Below are 24,384 nucleotides of genomic sequence, written 5' to 3' on the forward strand. Positions count from 1 at the left end.
TGAAAAGTGTTGAGGTTCTAAAATGGCTTCAATGTCCCATAGCACTGCTCGTTAAGTCATTGGGCCACATGGAAATTGTGTTTTCAGTTCTCTTTAGCTTGCAATTAGGAAAACTAACATCTTACTTAATTGAACCAATCTATTCATCCCTAGGTTAAAGCATGCCAATATTTAACGAGAATTAAAAAAAAACATTTTAATGCAAGCTATGTGTTACGTCACAGCAGAGAAGAATTGTACACATTTGTCTTCAAAAGACCATATCTTTGCCATAGAAAATCTAAAATGTGTGGGACACCCCTTTTCATTCATTCCACACTAGTGCTTTGCAAGATGGACATCTGAGCTATACTGTAGTTTTATTATTGTTTTTCGTAGCTCAATCTTTTGAAAGATTATCAAAAATCTTAACAAAAGGATTAACATTGTAGGTAATTTAAAAAAAAATATATACTCACATTTTCTCCAGAAAGACCTGTCTGCAAGCATTGATCCTCATAGGGTTGTAAGCAATAGCGAGAACATCCTCTGCCCAGTTCTGCAGCAAGCAATTAGATAATTACTGTATAGAACACACTGTACCACATGGGGTACTGTACAGGTAAAAAGTTGCAGACATACAGTGCAAGCAAAAGATGTTTTATATACTACATTAAACTTCATACCAAGGCTTAGAGCATAGCACGGAGATGAGACAACCCATGAATATGACTAACTGCAGTTACCCATTAGTAAAATGTTAATTTTTCAAATTCAATTTTAATGTTAACTTCTACGGGATGTATAATTATGGATTACAACACTTTAATTCTGGATTTGGAGGCATGAAAACCTGAAAACCCAGATACACTGAATTTCTTGCTCCAATATATAGAGCTTGTGTTTAATTTATTTAACTTTTCACACCAGTGATACTTGCTGTTTGATTTTAGCCTTGTTGCTCACGTAACACTCGGATGACAAGATTATGAAAACGAGAAGAGAATAAAAGCTTTTGAATTTAGACACCTTCAGAAACAAATTTTGTCTGAGAGTGAACTCGAGGAATAGAATTGCTAGTTGGAAATTTGTGTAAACTCTCAAGGTCAGTAATGCCTTGGCAAGGTAATACTTTTCCACAAGAGGGCCTCAAACACACTGATCCTTAGCAATGGATCAAAGCAAAAGCAACAAAGAAAGCAAGTCATGTACAGTAGCATTACTGTTAAAGTGAGCCAAAGGTTATACTGTACATTAGATAAGACAAAAACCAGGCTGCGAGACAGATAAGAGCACAGCTCCGTAATAACTATAGAGGATACACAGACAATGAGCTCTATTTTAATCAGTTATTGTCTACATTTTCAATAGAGCCAGCCCTTCATTTTATTAAGAATTTTTCATCATAAAATTAAAATTGAAACTTGTTTCAGAATCCTGTTTAAGAAAGTGTATTGTGCAGAATCAAAATTTCAGCTTTGTTGTATTCCAAAGTATTTTTTAATGCTGTTGAACCCCAAACATTCACAGATTGTTCTCATTTTAGTGTGATACATTTTTTACATCTCTCTGTCTATTGTAAAATCAAAGAGACACACGCCTTGGATTTTAATTTTACTTTTACCACCTGATTCCTGGTTTATTCTTCAAACTCAAAAGGTGCATTTTATTAAGAATTTATACACTGAAGCAGATGTACTGTACAGTACTTGTTTCAGGAAATATTCACTTTGAATCAACAAATGCTTTAAAGTCTTAATTTAAAAATTATACTGGGAACAATGAGTTTCTATTTAGCATTAATTTAATCATCTTGCTATTGAATTGGACCTCCATCAATCCAATTTAATATGCCTTTAAATTTAAACACATGGATTAAAAGGCAGAGAGTGTGGTTTCCAGGTTACTGCACTGCATTACAATCACTGCCAAAAATTTTCAGTGTTGTTGCCAAATGTTTGTTTCTGTAATAAAAGGAATTTGATTGCCCATTAATATTTACTTTACCATCACATCATAATTAGACAATCCCTGGGGTATAGATGTGTTTACAAGGCTAAATCTTGACTGAAATACAGCTGTTTATCATTAAAATTACATAGCAAAGGTACACGAAAACAGGTCCTGGAAATGAGCATTTGTTTATATATCATAACTGAGCTATTTTTTTCATTAACCGATACTTGCACTTTAAAAAGACTGAAAAATAATCTCTCTGAAGCTTTAAAAGCATACTGTATAAACAGATGAGAAGAAAATAAAACAAGAAGCACTACTGAACTGATAGTGGATATGTACTAATAACATATTACCTGGGGTATGTTTTCCTTGTATGCAAAGAAGTTGTGATATGTCAGGTTCACCATGTCTAGGCCTGTAACTATAGTTAGTGTTTTTGCAAGGTGATGGCTGTCAGGAAAATCCAAGTTGAAGACATTCCGGACCTTTGGGTTCTGTTGGGTAAAAAGAAAAACTTCTGGTTGAACAATAGGTCTGAATGAGCATTGTTAACAGAAAAACATACTATACCTGTACATGCCTGATACAAATGATGCCTGATACTATGAATTGGCTTCATTACTCTGCTCTCCTCCCCACTGATAGCTGATGTGTGGTGAGCGTTCTGGCACACTATGACTGCTGTCGCATCATCCAGGTGGATGCTGCACATTGGTGGTGGTGGAGGGGAGTCCCCATTACCAGTAAAGCGCTTTGAGTGGAGTGTCCAGAAAAGCGCTATATAAGTGTTAGCAATTATTATTAATTAAATTATTATTAAGTCTCAAAGCAAAACAAAAAAATAATAGTGAAAAAAACATAGCAAGAAACCATTCCATTACCTGAACCAACTTTGTTGATTATCTGCATTGCAGATGAATTTAATCATATAGTTTTAATGAATGCTGCTTTATGCCTTCTAACTACAAATGAAGCTGTTGCTGAAATTATAATTACAGAGTGAAAGTATATTGTTTTGTTCTGATAACCAGAACCAGGAAAATGATCTTCAGTGAGGCCTGAATGACATTTTTTTGTAATTAGAACTGAGCATTTCACATGATACTCCGGATGACAGGTAATCTGCTTCTTAACAACTATAGGTGGAAATTTCAGTTAATACAATTTTAAAAACCCTTAAAATAGAAACAAGAAATGAAGCTGAGCATGTTCTTCATTGGTGTTACGGGATCCTGGCTTTTCCAAATTCCAGCTTTCCAGAACTTTCTAGGTATATTCCTGGTGCTGAAAGAAGTTATGGTTATGGTGGGAAGTTGCTGCTGACATGGCCAGGTGTTATTGTACCTGTAGTTACATTGAACCTTGTCCACTGTTATATGATTTTGGCAAGGAGAATCTTTTAGGATGGGGAAAATGTGTTGCTGTTATTGTTTTCAATTCATGATGCTTGGAAAATTGAAAATAGAACTTTTACTTAAAAAAGAAAAAAGAAACGATAAAAAGAAATCTCTGTGTGGCACTGGTCAAATACTAGCAGATAGGCATTCACTTTGTGGCTGGGCTTGGTTTGCATCTAAGGTCACGAGCTTCCTTTGTTTCCCTCAGAGACCTCAGGATGGAGGATGGCTCTCTTTATTTAAGGCTTATGATTTCCATGCCTCTGACATTTGCAAGGGTGAGGTTAAACAAAGCAGGCAAACGACTGACTGCATGCAAAATTAAAAGTAAAAAGAAAAAATGTCTGGACTATGAGGTTCAGAAAAGCATATGATGCTAAAAGAACTTTTCCACTCACCAAAGGTAATTTAATATTTCTTTTAAATGAAAATAAATATATTTTAACCATGAATAAAATGTTTAGATATTAGGGATCTACAGCCTTGGTCCTGGAGATCCATAGTTATGTATTGTAGGTCATATAGGTACCTGTAACTTTATAGAGTCTGTCCACCCAAGATCTGGAAAGTTTGATAATTCCTCAATTAAAAAAAATGATTGATCCAATTAAGTCATTCAAGGCTTAGGGAGAATAAAACCAGAAGATACTGTGCAATAGTTCCAGATCCAATAGGACCAGAGTTACAGACCCTGATTATGTGAAAAAAGGAGAATTTAAAGCATTTTCCAATCTATACACAATGTGAAAAGGTAGGGGCAATCACTAGAATTGTTCTGTAGATTGTTCCCAGAGTATCATGGAAAGTGAGGATTGAGAATCAATTTACAGTAGCTGTCTGCCTCTCAATGGTTGTCACACAGACTTTAAAACATGATTTTTTTTTTCAAAACATGTTCTCTCAGCTACCTTTTGGTTAGGAGTAAATATAATTAATGCTAAGGAAAAAAGATACGGCTATTGATTATTAAAACAATAGTGAATACTGGAGAAAGGGAACAACATCTTTAAAAATATATAGCACTACAACCTGCAATGGTAACATAAGATACAGAGAAAAACTCTATGATACAGACTCTACTTTAACTCTCCTTCTATTTTAAGCTTTTACTCACAATTATTGTTGCAGACAATGTTCTTAAGATATAAGATATTTGCTACCAACCTTTTTTGTACTGACACTTTTTTTAACCAAGTTTGCTTTACTATAGTAACTACTGTATGCATTCATAGTTTAAGAACAAGCAAAGCACTATGGATAAACAAAACAAAATAACTCCTTCTTTTAAAGAACAATATATATTCAGTTTTGAAACATAGGGAGTATTTCATACATTATGTACGATTAGCGTGGGTGCAAATAACTCTGTTATAATACTTAGCAAGTCAACATTGATACTTTAATTTATTTAGAACCAGATTCTGCTCACAGTTTATTACTGTATATCTCATGTAGACATGATCTTTATTCTTATTTAAATGTGTCCAACATCACAAAAAGAGGGAAAAGTTTGGTTTAAAAAAAACAACCATTTTAATTACAGGTTTTTTCCTGTTCCAAAAGACTGTAATAAATCTTACTGGACTAACACCTGATCAAAGCATTATCTGCAATGGTAGATCATGCATTTAATGGTATCTACAGTGTCATGAGTCAAATGCAATTACATTGGAGTGGCAAAAACTGGGCCTAATGGCCATGGCAGGGTAGGCTGCAGCTGGTCAGAAAAACTTCACCTCGCAATTAAACCTGCCAACCTTGTTGCTGGTCAAGTGCCTTTGAGTTTGTGGTATCAGTCAGTATAACCATGCCAGTATTCCATCAAGCATGAAAGCTTTTCTATGGCTCTGTGCTCACAGTGGAAACAAAAGGTTAGACAATGCATGTTGAGAAGGATGTGTGAATCCTGTCTTTGACAAACTGAAGAGGAGAGTTCGAAGAGGTACATCACTTTCAGTAGTAATTGGTCAGTGGAAAATGGTGGGTACAAGTGGCAAAAAACGGCTGGTGATTTAAATATTTTTTGAAAAATGTGGTAATGAAAATTTCCAGTGGAAAACCAACAAACACTATGTTTCTTGTGGCTGCATACACAGTACTGTATGTAACATTTTCATCTTTCTCAACAGGGTCTCTGGATTCACACTCCTCTTGATATTCTGGTTTTCATTCTTGTGTAATTAAATCAATTGCTGAGCTAACAAATCCAAGATAACAGAGTCTTTAGACGTACAATATGACATACAGTACGTTGTCAATGAAACCTGAAGAGTTGGATTTCTGCAAGGGATTCCATGGGGATTTTACATGTTTTGATTACTTACTGTCCAGCACGTCTATCCATTCATCTGGTAATACAAATTCTATAAAAATCTTAAAAAATAATGGGTTGAGTAGCAAACCTTCGGTATTTTCTTCTGATAAATTGAACTAAGGTAAAAGTCAAAATTAATTCTGATCATGGAAATGTACTTAACTAAAAGGACGACTGGTATACCAGGGTGTACCTGGAATGTTGTTTTTTACATAATTTGATTGACTTTCTAAATGACTATAATTATTTTTAATGTGCTCCATCTCTCCCTACCTATTGTGGCCCAAGTAACTGATCTGGTAAAACACATTGATTGATGTTTTTTTAAAATTAAATAAGCAAAATCAGAAATTGCTTGACACATATTGTCTAAAGTATTTTACTCCAATTGCTAATCAATTATTTCTTTAGAAAATGAGACTTCTCATTTAATATTCCCATTCTCTCTAGAGGAATCTGCTGAGTTAAATAATTACTTTAATTTTCTCACCGTTTCAATTCTATCTTTAAAGATCAAGCCATCTCACATAAATTATATTGATATCTCAACATCTACAAAGATTAAAGTTCTGTGGTTAAATTGTGACCTTTGACCCATGTGAATCTCAACCTGAATATGTGCAGAATATTCAAAAAGTGATTGACAATTGGATGAGGTCAACACTATCAAACTCTTTTGTTCTGTGAGGCAGAGATTAATTAAATCAAAAATGACAACCCACATAAAGGAATATGTTTTTGTATTCCCCACAGCAACACAATATACAGTATGTGAGAATATTCATACATAGTTGTGCTGTACATTGAATCTCAAAGCACCTTTTTTAAATGATTCCTATGTAAAACTGTGAACATTAAAAGACATTAGGCTTAACACTGATACATTTTGTGATTAGCATTAGCATTACCATTAACCCATTAACCCACTATTGTTGCAATACATTCAATTTAGTAGAGCAAAAGCCTTTATCAAGTATAGTATACAGTAATAATGGACAGAAGCATGGTTTTTAAGTAAAGCAAGGAGCTATGAGTAATCCTTAGTTTTCCCCCATACCGTACTTGAGTTGTATGGCCCAATATCAGTATTTCAAAAATAATTATAAATTTGCCAACTGCACATTATATCAACGCATTCACTTATAACACTGTATTTGAGACTTGAGAAAACCCTGTTACAGTATTCTGTAAGAAATGTACTAGTGTTGCCGTAAGACAACAGAACAAGAATGTCAACATGAGGTAGATGTATGCGTATGATTTATTTGTATGATTAAATTGCATACTTTCAATATTTAATTGTTAATTTAGATCAAGAAACAGGATGGTTAGAGTTGGTTGTTCATCAGATATAGTGCAACACTCAATACTGTAAGCCTTCTCTCTCCAGTATACATTTGTGTTAAGACTGACTGGGATCTGTATTCTTATTAGACTATTTAGTTTGCAAGGCAAATAAAGCCAATACAGCAGCAGCAAAGGATTATGTAGAACAATTGGCAAAGTATACTGTATGTGACACAGGAATGAAATAACACAAAGATACAGGCTGAATTATTCTTCTCCCTTAACATAATATCCACAAAAATGCTCTCCTAAGTGTTTTTATCAATAATAGACGTGAAAGTATGGTATATTGTATGTACTGTACTTGTTTGAATTAAAATGAAGTCCATTTAGGTTGTTCTCCTGTGTCTAACAGTAAACAGGGCACGTCTATTAACATTTCATCTATGTACATCTAAATTAAATATTCATAAACCAGCAGTAATGGGTCCTGCTTTAGAAAATCCACCAAGCTGAGTAATAGTCTCCTGTAGCTCAAAGGCACAAACCAGAGACAGCTGCAGTTTGCTCTGCTGGCAATGATCTGTAATTCAGGAGTGTTGAAAGGTTACATTTCAAGTATAAGACTGATCCACCTAGTTTATGCATAGTGTAAATTTCAAAGCATTGAAGTTTTTTTTTAATTTCATCTTATACTATACGCAAGGGATGATTGCTCAGCAAAAATAACGTCAGACTGCAATCATACTCACAGGCATTTTGTGATTTAAATATTTTAAGATTTAAGAGATCTTCTTTTCTAAGTTCCAGGCAGGAAGCCTGAAATGTTTTCTGTATATTTAATAAGCTGGAACATACATGTAATGCACTGAGGTGTACTATACAACATTCACCCTTTAAAAATGCTTTGGGTCTAGGTGTTTAAAAAAGACCTACTGTAACTTAAGTAACACAGTGCAGTCCTGTTGTTGGTCAATTCTTTGCCTCCCATTTTTCAACTACCCTAAAGATAACAAATAGTTATTTTTCTATTTTTTAAAGTATGTTATGTAATGATTTATAAATCATATAAAAAGGGGGCTCACATAGAGATGACATGCTTTACACATATGTATAATGTATTCATTTGTTTTAATTTCAAAAACTGGATTCTTCTTCAACATTTTCACTTGAAATGACCTAAGGGAGAGCAACCCCTCTACTCCTGTCAATTGTACCTCTAGTTCTTTTAGTTCTAAAAAATGAAATGCATATGATTGCATCATCTCAGATACATTGAAAACACTCTTAATACAAATTAAAACATCATTTTCTGAAACTCTGGAAAGCTATAAATACTCACTTTTCTTTTCAATCAAAGGTTTCAAAGGTAGGGAACATGGAGATATTACACACAATGTGATGATAATTGAAATTGTATTTGAAACCTTCTAAAGTGATGCTTACCTTTGGAATTCTAGCATATTTTCCTGATCTTGTATCTCGGATAGTGGCAATGTCTACAAATTCCATTTCCTGCAGGGATCAGATAAGATATGCAATTACAAGAACAAGGATTATGAACATGATCAAATTAGGCAATTTTATCCAATCCCTACTGAGTGTAAATAAAGATTTCCACTTATAAGGTGACCTCTGATATGCAGGTACTGTATATTCTGCTATGGATCATATGCTGTCATCAGTAATATGGCCAGCAAAACAGCTTGCATTAAATATATCAGTTACCTGTATCTAAAAATCACTTCTCGACAATATCTTAAAAAAGAACTCTATCCTGATGTCTAGGGCAGAGTGTTCCATGTACTCTCACAGCTCACTGTGCAAAAAACTTCTTCATGATCTCAGTTTTCTATGTGTGCTCTCCAGTTTGTGTTCTGCTGTAGATTCTGAAGAACTCTAAAGGGTTTAATTTGTCTTTGAGGATTTCAAATACTTGAATCAGGCCCCTTCTAGTCATCACTAATTTAGACTTTAAACTATAGTATGTGACTTTAAATTTCCATAGAGATTATGGAACGTCTGTTTCTACAGTAGTTTTCTTTAATAGATCAGGAAGTGACCCATCCCACGCAAGTTTCAAAACACCAAACAACAATCAATTACACTGTGCAACAAGCCGTGAAGGTTAACAATAATGTACTGCAATCAGCATACAACAATTTGCTTTATAGATCATTACTGCAGCTCTAAGGCAACATGTAATTCATATAATATACCCTGTAAAAATGTATATATTGAGACTTATCTCAATTTGATTACGGACAATAACATTTCACACTTAAAATCAAGTAGACTGTATGTATTCTACAATTCTGTTTTGAGAGCAGCTGGTTTTCTCACTCATTAAATGTTGAAATGTTCTTATTGAACTGAAATAACCTTGCTATTTGTTTGATATTTCCTTGATTACTAGAACTGTAGAAGTTATATATCAGTATACAGTATATAAAAATACTTCTAGGATACATAAAGGTACTTTATTTTAAAACAACCTTAATATTCCAATACTCTAATTCTGTTTGCAATTTATGCTATCCTATCACCATGGTGAAAGCACCCCCTTACCTTATTCTGATGAGTCCAGTAGAGGTAAAAGCCCTTCGGATCCATTTTCATCATGACAGGGGAGGTGCGAGACGAGTCCTGGCACAGACAATTAGAAAGATGTAGCACTGGTTGCAAACAACTCCAACAGCAGGACACCACAGTCAAGGAAATGTTACAAATGTTGCAAAGAATGTTGCAAAGTCTTTGCAACACAGAAAACAAGAGAAACCATAGCACTACCTACACCACACCAAACAATGGTATAGCACAGCTCTTTATATCGATATTTACTGATAAAAAAAAATGATTGTATTCGGAGGTAATTATGATTTCCTCCTCATAAAAAGGTTGTGCATTTTTCAACCACATCATAAGACATTCACACATCCATACTCAGATGATTAAACTGAAAAAGAACTTCTTTTTAATTCATATTATAAATGTGCAAAAACAACTATGAATGTTAATTCAAAAGATTTTATTCACAGACACAGATTTACACATTTAATTTGCAAAGCTTTGCTCTGTTATAATAAGCATCCTGAAGGGCTCTGCACTCCAGTTTTTCAGAATTAACCAAATTAAGCAGTTTGGCCTTGTTTGGCTCCTGATTGCTGCTGTATATGGTCACTTATAGTTTCCAGTAATAACAGGATCTTGAGAGCTTAAGTAAAATATGCTGCATTTCTCAGCTAACATCACTTACTATCTCTTCTAGCCCTGAATGTATCAGTAAAGATATTACTCCAACACGTTTCATCTGTCAAAACATTCCATCATCATAAGTACATAAAAATTTGCTGTTTTGGTTTTCAATTAATTGAATCTTTTGTTTCATAAACAAACAATAAAACAAAGACATATTGCATGAATAAATATACACTGACAGAAAAAATACATGTTAATTTACAAAGACTTGCCCTATTAAAATAAACAGCGTGAAGGACTCTGTTTAGCATAACTAACCAAATTAACCAAAGTTTCAAGTACAGTAGGTAGCTACATCTGCATGCGTAGGCTGCAAAGGAATAAGTAAAGGTTTATTCCATGCTGAAAAGAGAAGAAAAGAAACATGTTTGGGCTGGTTTGGCTCCTAATTGTGTATTTGGTCACTGATAATTTCCTAAGAGCTAATCATTTCCTTTCAGGTTCCTGAGATCTTAAATAAAACATGCTGCAGGATGTTTCATTTATCCATCGAGATATATGGGAAGGAACATAAAATAATAAAACTTGCTGGTTTGGATTTCTGTTTATTGAATCTGTTTGTTTAACATATACTGTAAAAGACACATTGCATAAATATAAGTTCTGTTCTAGAATATTTATTTCCTTCGGTAGTTCTTGTTCTCTGCAGGCAAAAATGACATTCTGTCTAGCAAACCGTACTTTTTATGAAGAAGGATTTTTCTAGGAGAGGTATTCACTCTGAAACTGACATTTTCTGTGGGAGACCCTGTTAACACCACTATCTGATTAAACTATTCATTCATCAGTTCTCTCAGAGTATCGAACCCCCTGGGCTCTGTCCCTGTCTTTTAGCACTGTCCTCTGCTGTCCTAGGGAATGCACTTTATGACTGCTCCATAATAATAGGGATAGTCTACACAGGCATAATCATTATGAATCAGTCCAAGGATTCCATACACAGTTCTATTATTTTTCAAAAATAATTTATCTTAGGAGTCTAATCTTTAACTCTTCTTGAAATCTGAAAGTTCACAAATCCTTTCATTTCAAAGGAAACTGAAAACACTTTTTGTACATGATGAGGTTAGCATGCCTTAGGGGATAACATCAAATTCAGGTGCTTGTGGAACCAAGTAAGCCAAAGACATGTACTGTAGTTTTAAAGGTAACACAAAGATGTGCCCCTGTGATTACACCATATTTCTCCTTGACATATAAGGAATGTTCTAAAATGAGATATGGCAAAGACACGTCTATGCCACATTTCACATCAACAAAGAGAGCCGTGGTGAAAGCATTTCAGAGAACAATACATGTAAGTTATTAAGAGAAAAAATCTGATAAACATGAAAATTTCCGAAAATTAGGGAAAAGTACTCTTGATTCTATAGGGAAATTCTTGATCATTTAAGGACATTCATTTAGAGAAGTCATGAGTATTCATGACTTATTTAATTGTTCTACATTTTAATTGCATTAAATGTCCTAATTTTGATTAGTTTGGTTTATTATTTACTATTATTATTGACTATTGGGAGGTGTAATTTAATTTGAAGAAAATATCTGAAAGTCTAAAAATATATCCTTATAAAGAAGTATAATATAGAATCTGGTACATATCCAAACTGCTTAGGATGCATATACAGGTAAAGATATAAGCATTGACAACATACTGTATCACCTACTGTATATAGTTAATACCCTAATGTCATTGTAACATTTTGTTGTCAGTGATGCTTTTTCTAAGTTGTGTAAGTTCATCCATACTGTAGCAAGATGTACTAGTGAATTTCTGAAAATACAAATGAACAAAACTCTGCCTGCAACTACAGTTCTTTAGTCCTAGCCTGAAATATTGAAACTATTTCTTAAAAGAATCATAAGTTTCTGTTATACTCACATCACTCCACTTTGTGAATCGGTCCCCTTTCACCAAGTAATCTTTTATGACTGGTGGCTCTAAAAGGCCACCTTTCTCCATCTTGACACCCACGTGTTCCTAATAATGTAAGCCTAATACTCTATTCTTTTACTGTCTTGCAGATCTTTAATGCTAGCAAACATAAAAATCTCTCTATGCTTGTTCTGATAACATAGCACTCTACCAGCCCAATCAGGAAGCAGACAAGTCATTTTATACCTCCACAAGTATTCAGAAATGACTCAAGGAGAAACTGTCAGTGACATATGCAAAGCAAATCATCACGACACCAGAGACACCATATATAACCTGATCACTTCTAGGAAAGTTTTTTTTAATCAACCAACAATAAAACGTAAAGCAGTTGATACAATAGTGACACTTTCACAAGAAGTCATAAAATGAAAACTCCACTCGACACATAAAGCACAAAAATCTGGTAGTGGTAAAAATTTAAACAAATTTTGAAACTATGTTGAATGAACCAGTCACTATACAGGAAGTGTTTTTTCATAAACGATTTACGGCAATAGTATAATTTTAAGCATATCACTGTGCTGTCATCTGTTAGGTGAATACAGTCATAAAAATAAAATTAGTTTGGTGGTTAAAGTTCATCAGAATTTGGTTTACATCTCCATTTCAGCATTGACCTGTAGTTAAACTTTTCAATTCAAAGCTGAAAAAAATTCCTATAACTATTTTCACTTGTTTGGCTACTACAGCAGTGGTGGGTAACCTTGGCCCAGAAGGTTGAAAATCTTGTAAATTGTATCTCTTTAAAAGCAGTCACAGTGCTTGGTGTTCTTCCCATATACCAAATAATGACCTGGTTATACCAAGTAATGAGATGATTCCGTTTTGTACTTAAGGACTCAATGAAAACTTAGAGCACCTACGGGCATTCAGGAACAGATCTGCTACTGTGTACTGCTATACTGGAGATGTTTTCAGAAGATATCTTTCAAAGCAACATATGTTAGTTTTTTATGTTTATTTTCAGTTGTTGTTGACATTTAAATTTAACCCAAAGTTGTTCAACCTGAGCATTCATGTTTGTAAGTAATTCAGCAAAATAAAATATCATTGGAGGGATGAATAGTTTTGCAAGGCACTAACTAAGCCATTGGGCAATACAGATTTTTTTCCAATTAACTTACCTACCGTATATAAGATACTGTAGATAATATAATTTGTTATCTAGCTTATTTGAACTATTGATATAAATTTCATTTAATTTCTCACTACACAAAAATATGGCTGGCTTTCTTAAAAATAGTTTGCTGTATCTATCAGGGACTTCTGTCATCCTTGTTTAGCTTGGTACGCATCTTTTATTTGAATGCAGAAAAAAATCAGGTTAATTTAAGTCAAGGATGCATTGATTCATGCAGATTCAAATCCAGAAAGTGCCATTGTTTGAATAAGATGCAAATGTGTAACTCATGACAATAATCTATGTAAATCCTATAAAGCTGACCTATTACATGTGTTCTGCAAATTGAAGAATAAAAGCAATAGATTAAAAAGGACAAGACATGCTAACATCACTGCTGATGATATGAAAGTATGATTAAATACCAGAAAACTGCAATGAGAAAATAGACTGCGAAAATCATTGATGTTTGTGTAAATGTAGCTTAAACATATATTGTATGTGTAGTACTTGACATTATACGGGACCTGACTCAGATACCCAAGACAAAATGGGATAATCTAACTGCACTAATCTTATATTTTAAAAATATAATATGTTCTGTATAATATGCTAAATTTGCAGATATAGCTCTTTCTTTTTTATTGATTTTTTAACAATATTATTACATATTATACAACATTATCTCCCAATCCCAATACAATCTGAATCTATTTAAATGCTATGTAAAACAGGACACATTTTCTGCTTCATGTCATAACCATGCAATTCACAGCTGCTCTCTAGACACAGAAAAGGCCGCTTCCTTTTTTTATTGTGACAAGAAACTCAAAGGCTCAATGTCAGCATTCAGCATTGTTACCTTTGATGTTACAACATTTTTACTACAAGCAATGTTCTTCTGATTGCTTCATTCCCCACTTCAGTATTTTATATTTTTCAGAACTTGTCATGTGAGGCACCTGGCAAAAAGAAAATAGGCAGGTTCTCCTTCTAAAGAAAAAGTTTAATAATAATAGTGTCAATAAATGAGCTAAAGAAGTAGCTCATTCTACATTTTGCTCCTGTCAGGTTTTCTTTATATTTGCATTTGCATTTTGAAAACTGCTTCATGTATTCTGTGTAGTTCTATATGGACTGAGTGCTAACTTGCTTTATAAAAGTACAGATATAAAATAGTAATATGAAAATATATAAACAAAAACTTTTTGACTGTGCCTACAATTGAACCCCCCTCCCCCCATTTCCACAAAGACATTATTCAGAAGTATTTTTCAAAGCTTATTTGGTTACCTACTTTGTAAAACCATAAAACACTCAATATCTCAATATGGAAGCAATTAAAATGTATAAAACAAATCTTTATCACTTGATCTGTTTTCCTCCCACAGTCCAAAGACATACTGGTAGGTTAATTGGTTTTTGGGAAGACTGGTTCTGGTGTTTGTGTCTGTGTGTGCCCTGTGATGGACTGGCTTCCCATCCAGGGTGTATTCTGTTTTGCACCTGTTGCTACCTGGGTTCGGCTCCAGAAACCTCCACAACTGTGCACTGGATAAAATTATTTGGACAATAGATGGATGGTTCATCACTTCTTTTGTGATTAAATATCCATCACGGGAGAAACCATGCTAGCTCCTTTAAGCAGCGTTTTCTGTATCATTTAAGCAGGACAAGGGTAGCAACACATCTTCATGAAAACTGCTCTTGACCAGACTCCCCGAAGACTGGGAGCTCTGACAGAGGTACATAGAATACATGTAAATGTTTAATGAGTCAGAACTTTCTTTTTCACATAACTAGTCACCAACAGCACTGAAGACTCACTTCCCGTCTCACTCATACCCTGCTCAACACACAATGAGAGCGTTTGAGTTGTTTCTACACTGCAGTTTCTCTTCTGAGGACTCCTGCTCAGCAGTCATTTCCTACATATTGGGTATTCACGTGCTGTAACAGGGAGTCCATTGTCATTGCAGGAATTACACATTCTCTAAACATATTTTGTCCGTCCAACTAAGAACTCAATTAACAGCCCCAACATTAATCCTAAAGTGAGAAAATTAAGAAAGCCTAAATTGAAATAATCCTGGGACTACAATTAAAATTAATTGGAACATATGATACTGTATGTCTGTCTATGAAAGCAACCAGAAGTAAAAATGTTGAATTGAGAATTCAATTCTTTGACACAGGAATAGTATAGCTAAGACAAACCACAAGTCCATTAGCTACTACTTTTTTCTGGATTTGATAAAGCCAGTCATCTAGGAGGTTCAGAAGTATAGAGAGACAATTTGCCATTTCCATGTTGGGGTGCACACATAAAAAACATATTTCTGGAATTTAGTAGAAGCAAACTGTAGCAATTTATACTCTATACTCTATACTCTAATCTCTAGATTCTAGATTATAGTGTTATTGAAATTTACAGGTGTTGAGACAATTTTTCAAAAACTGCATACTAGACACATGCAGCATATCCATATTGCTTAAGAGGCAATAACACACATTCCAGTAGACATACTGGTGAAGACTTTTGGTGAAAGGACTTAAAATCAATTGTAGACTCATGAATCCTCTCTCAGAATTAAGGGCAATTGTGAGCACACTATTGAAATAATTTTAGAGTATTTTATCTGGGCAGACATGCAGCAGAAACCCTTTGTGCTTAAAAACAAATTCTTGTTTTTAAATGATATAGCAAAAGCTCAACATGGGAATAATTTCAATATTGTGTATTAAACAAACAAAATTATAAGATTCTCAGGACAAAAATAAATGAGAAAAATCCCAAGTGAAATTATGCACATTACAACTGAATAAATAAAACCTCAGGGAAGAGTATGCAGCTGGAGCCAAGGGATCAGACAGCAAACCTCCAGCCCTTGATAATTTTCTGTAATAACAAGCTATGGGTCACCAGTGCTCCTGACTAAAGCCTTCTTTGAAATGTAATGTTATTTCATTGAATCTAATTCATTGTAATGTGTATAACAGAAACCATTGGAATTAAGTTCCTGTACTCATAAAGGCAGGTTATTTTAATTTTAACAAAATATATCACAATGTAAAAATTTGTAAAAATCTCTATGAACATTTAATCCACCACTGTGCTACAACCATGGTGCTTATTTACACAGGAAATAGAGAAAACTGCAGATAAGTATTACCTCTCAGTATAATTACAAATTATAATCATTATCATTATTGCTCTTGTTTTCTAGTTCCACCAATACTTTAATCAGCAATATCAGATCAGATCACTTTATTAGCTATATACAATTCTTGCATTAGGAATTTGTCTTTTTGCATACCCCAGCTTGCTCTCCATGAGACACAGACACACAGACAGGGAGAGAGAAACCTGGGGTCAGAGCATAGGGTCAGCCGTTGTACAGTGCCCCTGGAGCAGCTGGGGTTAAGGGCCTTGCTCCGGGGCCCAACTGAGTAGGATTCCTTTGCCGGTCACAGGATTTGAACTGGCAACCTTCCAGCCACAGGCGCAGCAATTATATTTCAAGCAATATATATCACCCATATCAAGCCATTATAGCTCATATTTATATTATGTTAACACTGTCAATGGCAGTGTATTAGACAGGTTGAACAAGATCCCTAAAGGAAATAAAATATTCCAGAATTAGAAAACATTGACACAGAGAGGAGACAATGTTTTAAAACAAAAGAAAAGGAAAGAAACATCTCATTGGATAATGAATGGAGAAGATAATTTTGTACTATGACTGCCTCTTTGGAAAAACAGAATGAGAAGATAAAAACTGCCCTCTGGAGGGGACTGTATGAAATGAACTTTAAGTTTTAGATTGGAGACAATTCTGTATTTCATACTAAACAAATATCTGAATAATCTCTCTGAAAAATACTTTTCCCCAAATAAGTCATCAAAGGATACTCATACTTTGTTTGTGTTGATACTGTAAATTCCAATAATAATCTAGTCTGATTTTAGGATACATACCCTGTTTTTATTTTACGTAATGCTAGAAAAATAGAAGGTAACTCCAATGAACTTTACTGTTTTATTTGTTACTTATCCTACAGTATAGTACAAAGTATTTTACGTGATTGTGTTTTTACCTTTTGCGTTATAGTCTTTTAAATTAAACACAAATCCTCGCACCCACTCATTACAAATGAACAATTTCTTGATGGTAAAGCTACTTGGGTCAATAGATGGAGAGGAATGGACAGCTACAGTCCTCAAGGGATAGATAACTAGTTAATTAAGTACTTAAGGTCAGACGTGGAATGGAAATTGAAAAACACTGCAACCCTTAAAAGTACTAGAGGAGCCAGTCTCTTCATTTGCAGGAAAGCAAAGGGTGACATCTGTTTTATACAAGCTAGCTGATTCTCTCAGGCAATGGGGTCAGAATGCAAGTTTTAAGCCATTATTTCCCTTGATTATCAGCATATAGCAAGAATAACAACAGTAACCTTGTTCACAGCTTGAGGTCTAATTCAAGTATGTGAACATCTTTCATGGCTACAGGATGCTGAAACTAGTTTAACTATTGTCTCTCTAAAAATATAATTCTAAATCACCTACCTGCAACTTAAAGCTGCAGGAAGGATTTAAATTCACTGACATACAGTAATTCTGGTGAAAAATATTATATCTTGTGGTCACATGTGCTAGGTTCCTATAACTTACAGTTAACACATGAAACTGATTTACAAATTAATGTTTAGAGAATATGCTTCAAGCAGGCCTACAATAAATGAAGGGCTGGCCTCACAAGCAAGAGCTTCATGTGTCGGTAAACCCAGACATGAACCCCAAAAATGTCAGATACAGTAGATGGTTGTTTTCTCCAATGTGGAAATTTGTCATGATAAACTTAATTTACAGTTTTGAGGGTGTCTACTGGTTTAATCTCAAATGTTGTCACAGAAGAAACGTTGTGTTTCTTTATTTCTCATTTCATCAAGGAGGAAACTGATTAGGGATGCCACTGTGACAATGACTTTGAAAAAGCTGCAATGACTGAGATAGGAGAAAATACCTAATGTTTAGAAGAAAATAAATCAATAAATTAAACACCTCAATTCTTCTCAACAAAGCACTTACTGTAAGTGATACTGCACACATATGGCAAAGTTTGTTTTGTAGTCAGATGAGATCTAACTGCAAAATGTTACATATAGAGCAAACAACACATCATCCAATCAGCACCATCCCTACTGTCAAGCATGGTGGTGGCAGCATTATGTTATGGGGCTGCTTCTCAACAGAGGGGACTGAGGCTCCTGTCAAGACTGGGGAGAAGTGAATGAAGCAAAGTACAGGCAAACCTTAGAGGAAATCCTGCTTCCATCTGCTGGAAGAACTAAAAGTGGGACAAACAAATCCCCTTTCAGCAGACCAGTAATTTCATTGAATCTAATTCATTTAGTTTGCACTTCCTTTCTGAAATAGGTGACATTTCAGGAAGTGAAATCACCCTTTGTCTTCCTAATCAGCATAATACTCAAATTCTCAATTCCATATAGTCTACCAACCAAATACCTGGGTGTTTTGTAATAAAGAAAAAATGATTCATTTCAGTATAGCTGGGTTCTGTATGGCAGTTCACCTTTTGACATTATGCAGGCATTTCAAACTACAGAACAACAATGACAAAGTGAAAAGACATGTTTATGTACTAAGTCAGCTAAATATTTGTATTTTGGAGGTTTTGATGTTCCTGTGCAAATTGGCAGCTGATGTTTGATGATTTATTATTGCTTAAAGAGCACAGGCTTTTCTATCTTATGGTTGGGTGTAGATAGTCTTTTCTACATTAGTTTTTCAAATGTCAATGTCACTATCCCTTATTGAATGTTTCAGAAAGGTGTCTAGATTCTGCTTTGTCTGAAACTAACTTCACATCTCTTGCAGATATTTGACAATGGTCTGCTTTCCATGTCATATAAAAGGGCAAACATGTTTAAACAGACATGCAAAATTATATTTTAATATGATTTTATCTTCAAATAATTTTTATACCAGTAAACTGGGTCTTAGTATGGTTTTATGTGAAAAGCATAATCCAAAACTAAATCCCTGATTATCTGAATTGGGGTGGAGTTGCACGACACATCTTACATTCAGTTTCATCACGTTGTGTGTGAAACGAGTTTTAATGGCTCCTTTTTTATATTGGTCAGCTATCGAGAATCGAGAAGTTGCTCTCCGTGGTGCTGAACTGATCCGGAGATCAGAGTTGGTATCCGAAGACCTGTCGATTGTGGACATACTGTATTATACACTTACTGTACAAACAACGGTAAATTATTCCGGGTACGTATTAATAAAATAACAATAACATATATGGTCTTTTAGGAAATAAAAAGTGTATGTAAACTTTCTGTCCCACTAACATCGAATTAGATTTGTAAAGATTAAAGTTGCACATTATGTATGGTCAGTTGTAAAACAGCAAAGACGCAAAGGTAAAGCTTATCAACTACAATTGATTAATACAGCTGTAGGCATATTTATTTTATATATTGTATATAAGGGCACGGTGTAATGCAATTTTTACAAACGGAAGAGGGGATACTGGAAAATTGTAGGAAAAATTAAAATCTACCATTATTTCAATCACTACTATAAAAATTGCATCCTTAGTTTTTCAGGGCTACAAACTGAAAACTTCAACGGATTTGCGTCGCTAGTGAAATTAAATTTATGCGCATGTTTTAGCCTAGCTACCGTCCCTTTAAGAACCCTCGCCCGCCTCCTTCCTTCTTTTTGTTGCAGAACCAGACACTTCATTTGCTGGATAAGAGAGACAGGCGGCGTGTGTACCTTATGATCTCATTTAATCACTCTGATAAATCACAGTGAAGCCCATACTGCGGAATTGATGTATCCCTTGGAGGTTTCAGTGGAATAAACAATATTTTTTCTGGGTATCGGCAGAGTTCACGAATCCAAGAAAGGACCAGAAAAGAACAGAACAATTTATTATTCTCAAGCAAAATGGAATGCTGCCATGGTTTTGAGACAGACGCTGTTACGCTTTCAATAACGGGATGAATGAAAGAAACATCTTTCTCTTAACAAAATAGACAATATTGTGTCAATTTTTGTGTGTGTCTTCTCTTGGATTGTGGATAATCAAAAACGTTCAAGACGGACGGGGTAGTGGAGCACAGAGGTAAAAATCGGGGGAACATGAGGGAGAGGGACTTCATGCCCAATATGGAGAGGGGCAAACCTGCCACATACACCGGGGACAAAAAGGCAAAGATGGCTGCGAAGACGAACAAAAAGTGGGTGAGATTGGCCACAGTTTTTGCTTATGTCTTGTCCGTGTCCTTGGCAGCTATAATCCTGGCCATTTATTACAGCCTGATCTGGAAACCAACGTCTGCATCAGCAACATCTGGGAAACCTGGGGGGCTCGAGGAGGTCACCGTAGCCACTAACATTTCTAGCACTGAGAACAATTCGTCACAGACAGACCTTTTGTCATCAGTAAATAAAACCATGTCTAATATGAGAGCTGAGCCTCAGACCAAATTATTTCCATGGGAGGATAGCAGTAGTAAAAGTCCAGCAATAATTCCAGACGACATTTTACCCCAAAGCATTCATAGTAGTGCAACAGGACGCTATACATCTACACCGAGTTACACAGCCACGGAAACCGCAAGATTGCTTATGAAGGCAAAAGAGAGCAAAGCCTCGAGATCTGCAGATGTTTCACAAAACAATCAAAAAATGCGTGCGGAATCTGGAAGCGCTTTACCCTTGGCTGCTGACAGGGAGACGAGAGAGGCGCTGAGGCCGATAGCTACCAGTGGAATACATCAACAGCACCTTGATGGAACAGGGACTGGTCCCCAATTCGATAGGCATGTGGCGGATGCTACCCCTAAGAACCAGCAACCTTCTTCGGAAACCCCGGCTGTTGGTACTGCAAGCTCACAAGGACTGCAGAGGGTAAAGACAACTGACCAGGCCGGAAAGGTTCTGACGGATACAAATCGAGAGCTGGATAAAACAGAAGGGTCTTCTTCCTTGTCAGAGGACCTGGTTACTAAGGACACAGAGGATGCAACAGTGAGAAGTTCATCAACTTCAAAACTCATATAATCATAACTCATTGATTCCGCTTAAATAAAACATACGCATATATAGCTCCGACTGTAAACGATTACCATTATTTAGACAAGTCACCATATTTTGTTATGCCTTAAACGACTGTCATATTTGTTTTGGATAGTCGATACTTTTCTTCGCTTCACCAAGGTCAGAAAGATTCACATCTACTGTATGTCAGATCCATTTTATATCATTTAAACCTATATATATATAAAAGAACGGCGCTTTTGCATTGCAGAACCTGTTAAATACAATGTGATTTATATTTTCGACAAAGCCTTTCAACTGACAAAAAGACATGCCGCGGATGAATTGTTTAATTTGTAAGGGGAAAGGCTATTTTTTAATATTATTGGTTTGTCTACATATATTGCTTAATACTAATTAACCAGGATTCCACTGGCTTAAGGGAACCGGTATTGAGTTAAGCTCAGGTATGTGCATAGCTAAATATAAAACTATGTAAATGTGAAATATACTGTATTTGGTATTGTACATAAAGCATATTGTAAATGCTCCGACCTGGGTTAAAAATATACAAACTAGATACTTTTTATTAAAATAAGAATGTACAATAGGTATATACAGTATCACAAAACAAAATAAAATTCCTTGTAAAAATGCTTTGTGGTTTAAGGTGTTGTGAAACAAAAATAATGCAAAGCTTCTTAATAATAATTTAACCTTGAACTCAATATTGAGAGATCATTAACCTTTTAAGACAAAATCACATGCATGTGTCCTGAACTATTCTACGCATGTTTTTTTTTATGTAAGAGGTTTCTTGAAAACCTTAACTTATTATTTATTAACTTTAACTTATTTACTTTAGAAGTAGCCCAGTTTTTCTCTCGATACTACTTAGAACAGCTCCCTAGACATGGCGGGTGCGTCGCGAATCTGGTTTACAGGGGGGTTTGTTTTGTAAAATGTTGTTTTGCTTTTCAAAAAAATTAAACACTGGTTAAAAGTAATAATAATCCATTAAATTACTTTAAAATTAATCCTAAAAACAACTAAATAAATTTTGAAGCACTCCATTTATAGAGCACAGTATGATATCAAATACTTTTTTACGAAAAATTTTCAAAGATACCTCCGAGTTTGTTATTTTTTTAGCCAGTTAGTAAATTTTGAATTAAGCCATCCAGCACCCTTAGTATTATGGGCCAACAGTTTTCTTAAGGTAACAGTATTTTTCTCTTTAAGAGGGCCATTAACTTAACATAAACAAGGCTACAGTATATGCTTCTCTTTGATTTCTACTAATTTGATAAGGTCTTGCTAACACCGAGTTGCGATTCTCCAATTATAGGTTGATAAAAGCGCTCTCTAATTGTCTTTGCAATGGCGCAGATACTAGTAGCAGAATAATTTGAAAGGTAATGCACAAAGACAGTAGCTGAAAATGTAGATAGAACTGGATCACTCCGAGTCTAGACACAGTTGTAAATGCAAAGAAGCTTTTTTTTTTCTTCACAATCTGATTTATTCAATCAGGTTTCGTTTTTCAAAGACTTCAACAAGTAGGCTCGTGCAGTGGAGCAATTCTGACCTCAGGCAGGAGTGAGCATTCATCTTCTTTTTTCGATAACTTAAAAGCACAGCTGGAATGAACTGTATATATTTAATATAGTAAAATCAAGTTGAACCCTCAACTATAACACAAAAAAATGCTATTAATTTATTTCAAAAATGATATTTCTAAAGAACACCTGCTAAATATATCAAACATTTGAAGAAATCATTCATGTACTGTTATTCTCATAATTCCTTTCCCCTTAGTATTTGCTAATATGCCAGCATAAAATTTAGTCTTGTATACAGTACCATGCAGCTAGGATTTGAAGTTTTAAAGTGTCCTCTGTGCTGCCTTCAATGATTACAATGCAAAATGCAAAAAACGTTTTTTTTTTCTTTTAGTTGAGGGGAAGTTGCGAAGGGCTTCTCTAGAATTAAGCAAACAAATGACATCAACAACTGCCCAGATTTAAAAATATGACCTTGCATTCAGAAAGATAAGGAAGAGTGAAATGAATTAATAGAATTATTTCCCTATTGCAAAAAAGGACGTAACTAAAACACTAATTTAGCATTAATTTATGGTAAATGGTATTTAAAAATACTAATTACATATTACTCATACTGTAATTCACAATGTGTCAGTTTGCATTGGAAGAAGATTAAACACTATTTACTTGGCAAAACAAACCAGTATTTTCCTCTTTAATCCAAAACCATATTTGTATACCTGTATTATGTATGGTTTTTAACACACAGCCGTACTATCATTAAGTAACAGGAGGTTCTGTCTTTGTCAAGATGAAATCAGCAAAGGAGTATAGAAAGCTGGCACTTTTATTTTTTTTATTTGAGTCATGTACAGCCTTGTTGAACTTACAGACTTATGTTTAGAAAAAGAAACTCTGCAGCATGTTTATTTTTAGGAAAAATGTGCCAAAGGGCTCTAATTGATTCAAGGCAGTTAAAAGCTAAGGAAAGACAGAATACATGAAACTATGCGTTCCTACGAATTTTACTGTTTTTGTTTTTATTTCCATTTATCAAGTGAAATACAGCATAATGGTCTACACCTATATGTTACTATGAAGTGTTACAAACACTGCTACTGCCAAAAGATTTTCCTTTAAAAAAAAATATCTCAGTGCATAAGAACCTGTATAAAACCCAAAATGGTGTTTGCTGGAGTTCAGCATTCTTGCACTGAAGTAAGTTGATGCATATTTTGCAGGTTGCTGAGTTCTCACCATTTTCAGTGTGATCTGAATTAAATTCACTATTGCATTGCACTTCCTGTCTTGAAAAAAAAAAGTGGAATCTTATTTCTTTATGATAATTCTTCATCAGCTTCAAGATTTCTGGATGGAAACTACATACAGTAATACTGCTAGTTCAATAAAAAGGGGTACAGTATAGTCTGTATTTGGTGCTTGTCTACTGCATTTTAATATAATTAAAAGGAGTTCACTTCAGAAGAGATGTCACCCTCCC

The 24,384-nt window shown here is 34.7% G+C and overlaps 2 protein-coding genes across 2 annotated transcripts in view; one reads left to right on the forward strand and one right to left on the reverse strand.

Annotated features, from left to right (window-relative positions):
• The window catches only part of plcb2 (phospholipase C, beta 2), a 38,410-nt gene extending 26,219 nt beyond the window's left edge, over positions 1-12,191 (reverse strand). Inside the window, exons 1-5 of the mRNA XM_069193316.1 lie at positions 12,077-12,191; positions 9,505-9,582; positions 8,383-8,451; positions 2,292-2,432; positions 459-538 (exon numbers count right to left, since the gene is read on the reverse strand). Coding sequence (XP_069049417.1) covers positions 459-538; positions 2,292-2,432; positions 8,383-8,451; positions 9,505-9,582; positions 12,077-12,157 — 449 coding nt within the window. The 5' untranslated portion in view covers positions 12,158-12,191. The remainder of the gene's footprint in view (positions 1-458; positions 539-2,291; positions 2,433-8,382; positions 8,452-9,504; positions 9,583-12,076) is intronic.
• A 7,841-nt stretch (positions 12,192-20,032) lies between these two features.
• On the forward strand, positions 20,033-23,771 carry LOC107077792 (uncharacterized). The gene has a single exon (XM_015350705.2). The coding sequence runs from the start codon at positions 20,440-20,442 to the stop codon at positions 21,361-21,363; it is 924 nt and encodes a 307-aa protein (XP_015206191.1). The 5' UTR covers positions 20,033-20,439; the 3' UTR covers positions 21,364-23,771.
• Positions 23,772-24,384: the final 613 nt, after the last annotated feature.

The sequence above is a fragment of the Lepisosteus oculatus genome, chromosome 8 (genome assembly GCF_040954835.1).
Source record: "Lepisosteus oculatus isolate fLepOcu1 chromosome 8, fLepOcu1.hap2, whole genome shotgun sequence".
Taxonomy (NCBI): domain Eukaryota; kingdom Metazoa; phylum Chordata; class Actinopteri; order Semionotiformes; family Lepisosteidae; genus Lepisosteus; species Lepisosteus oculatus.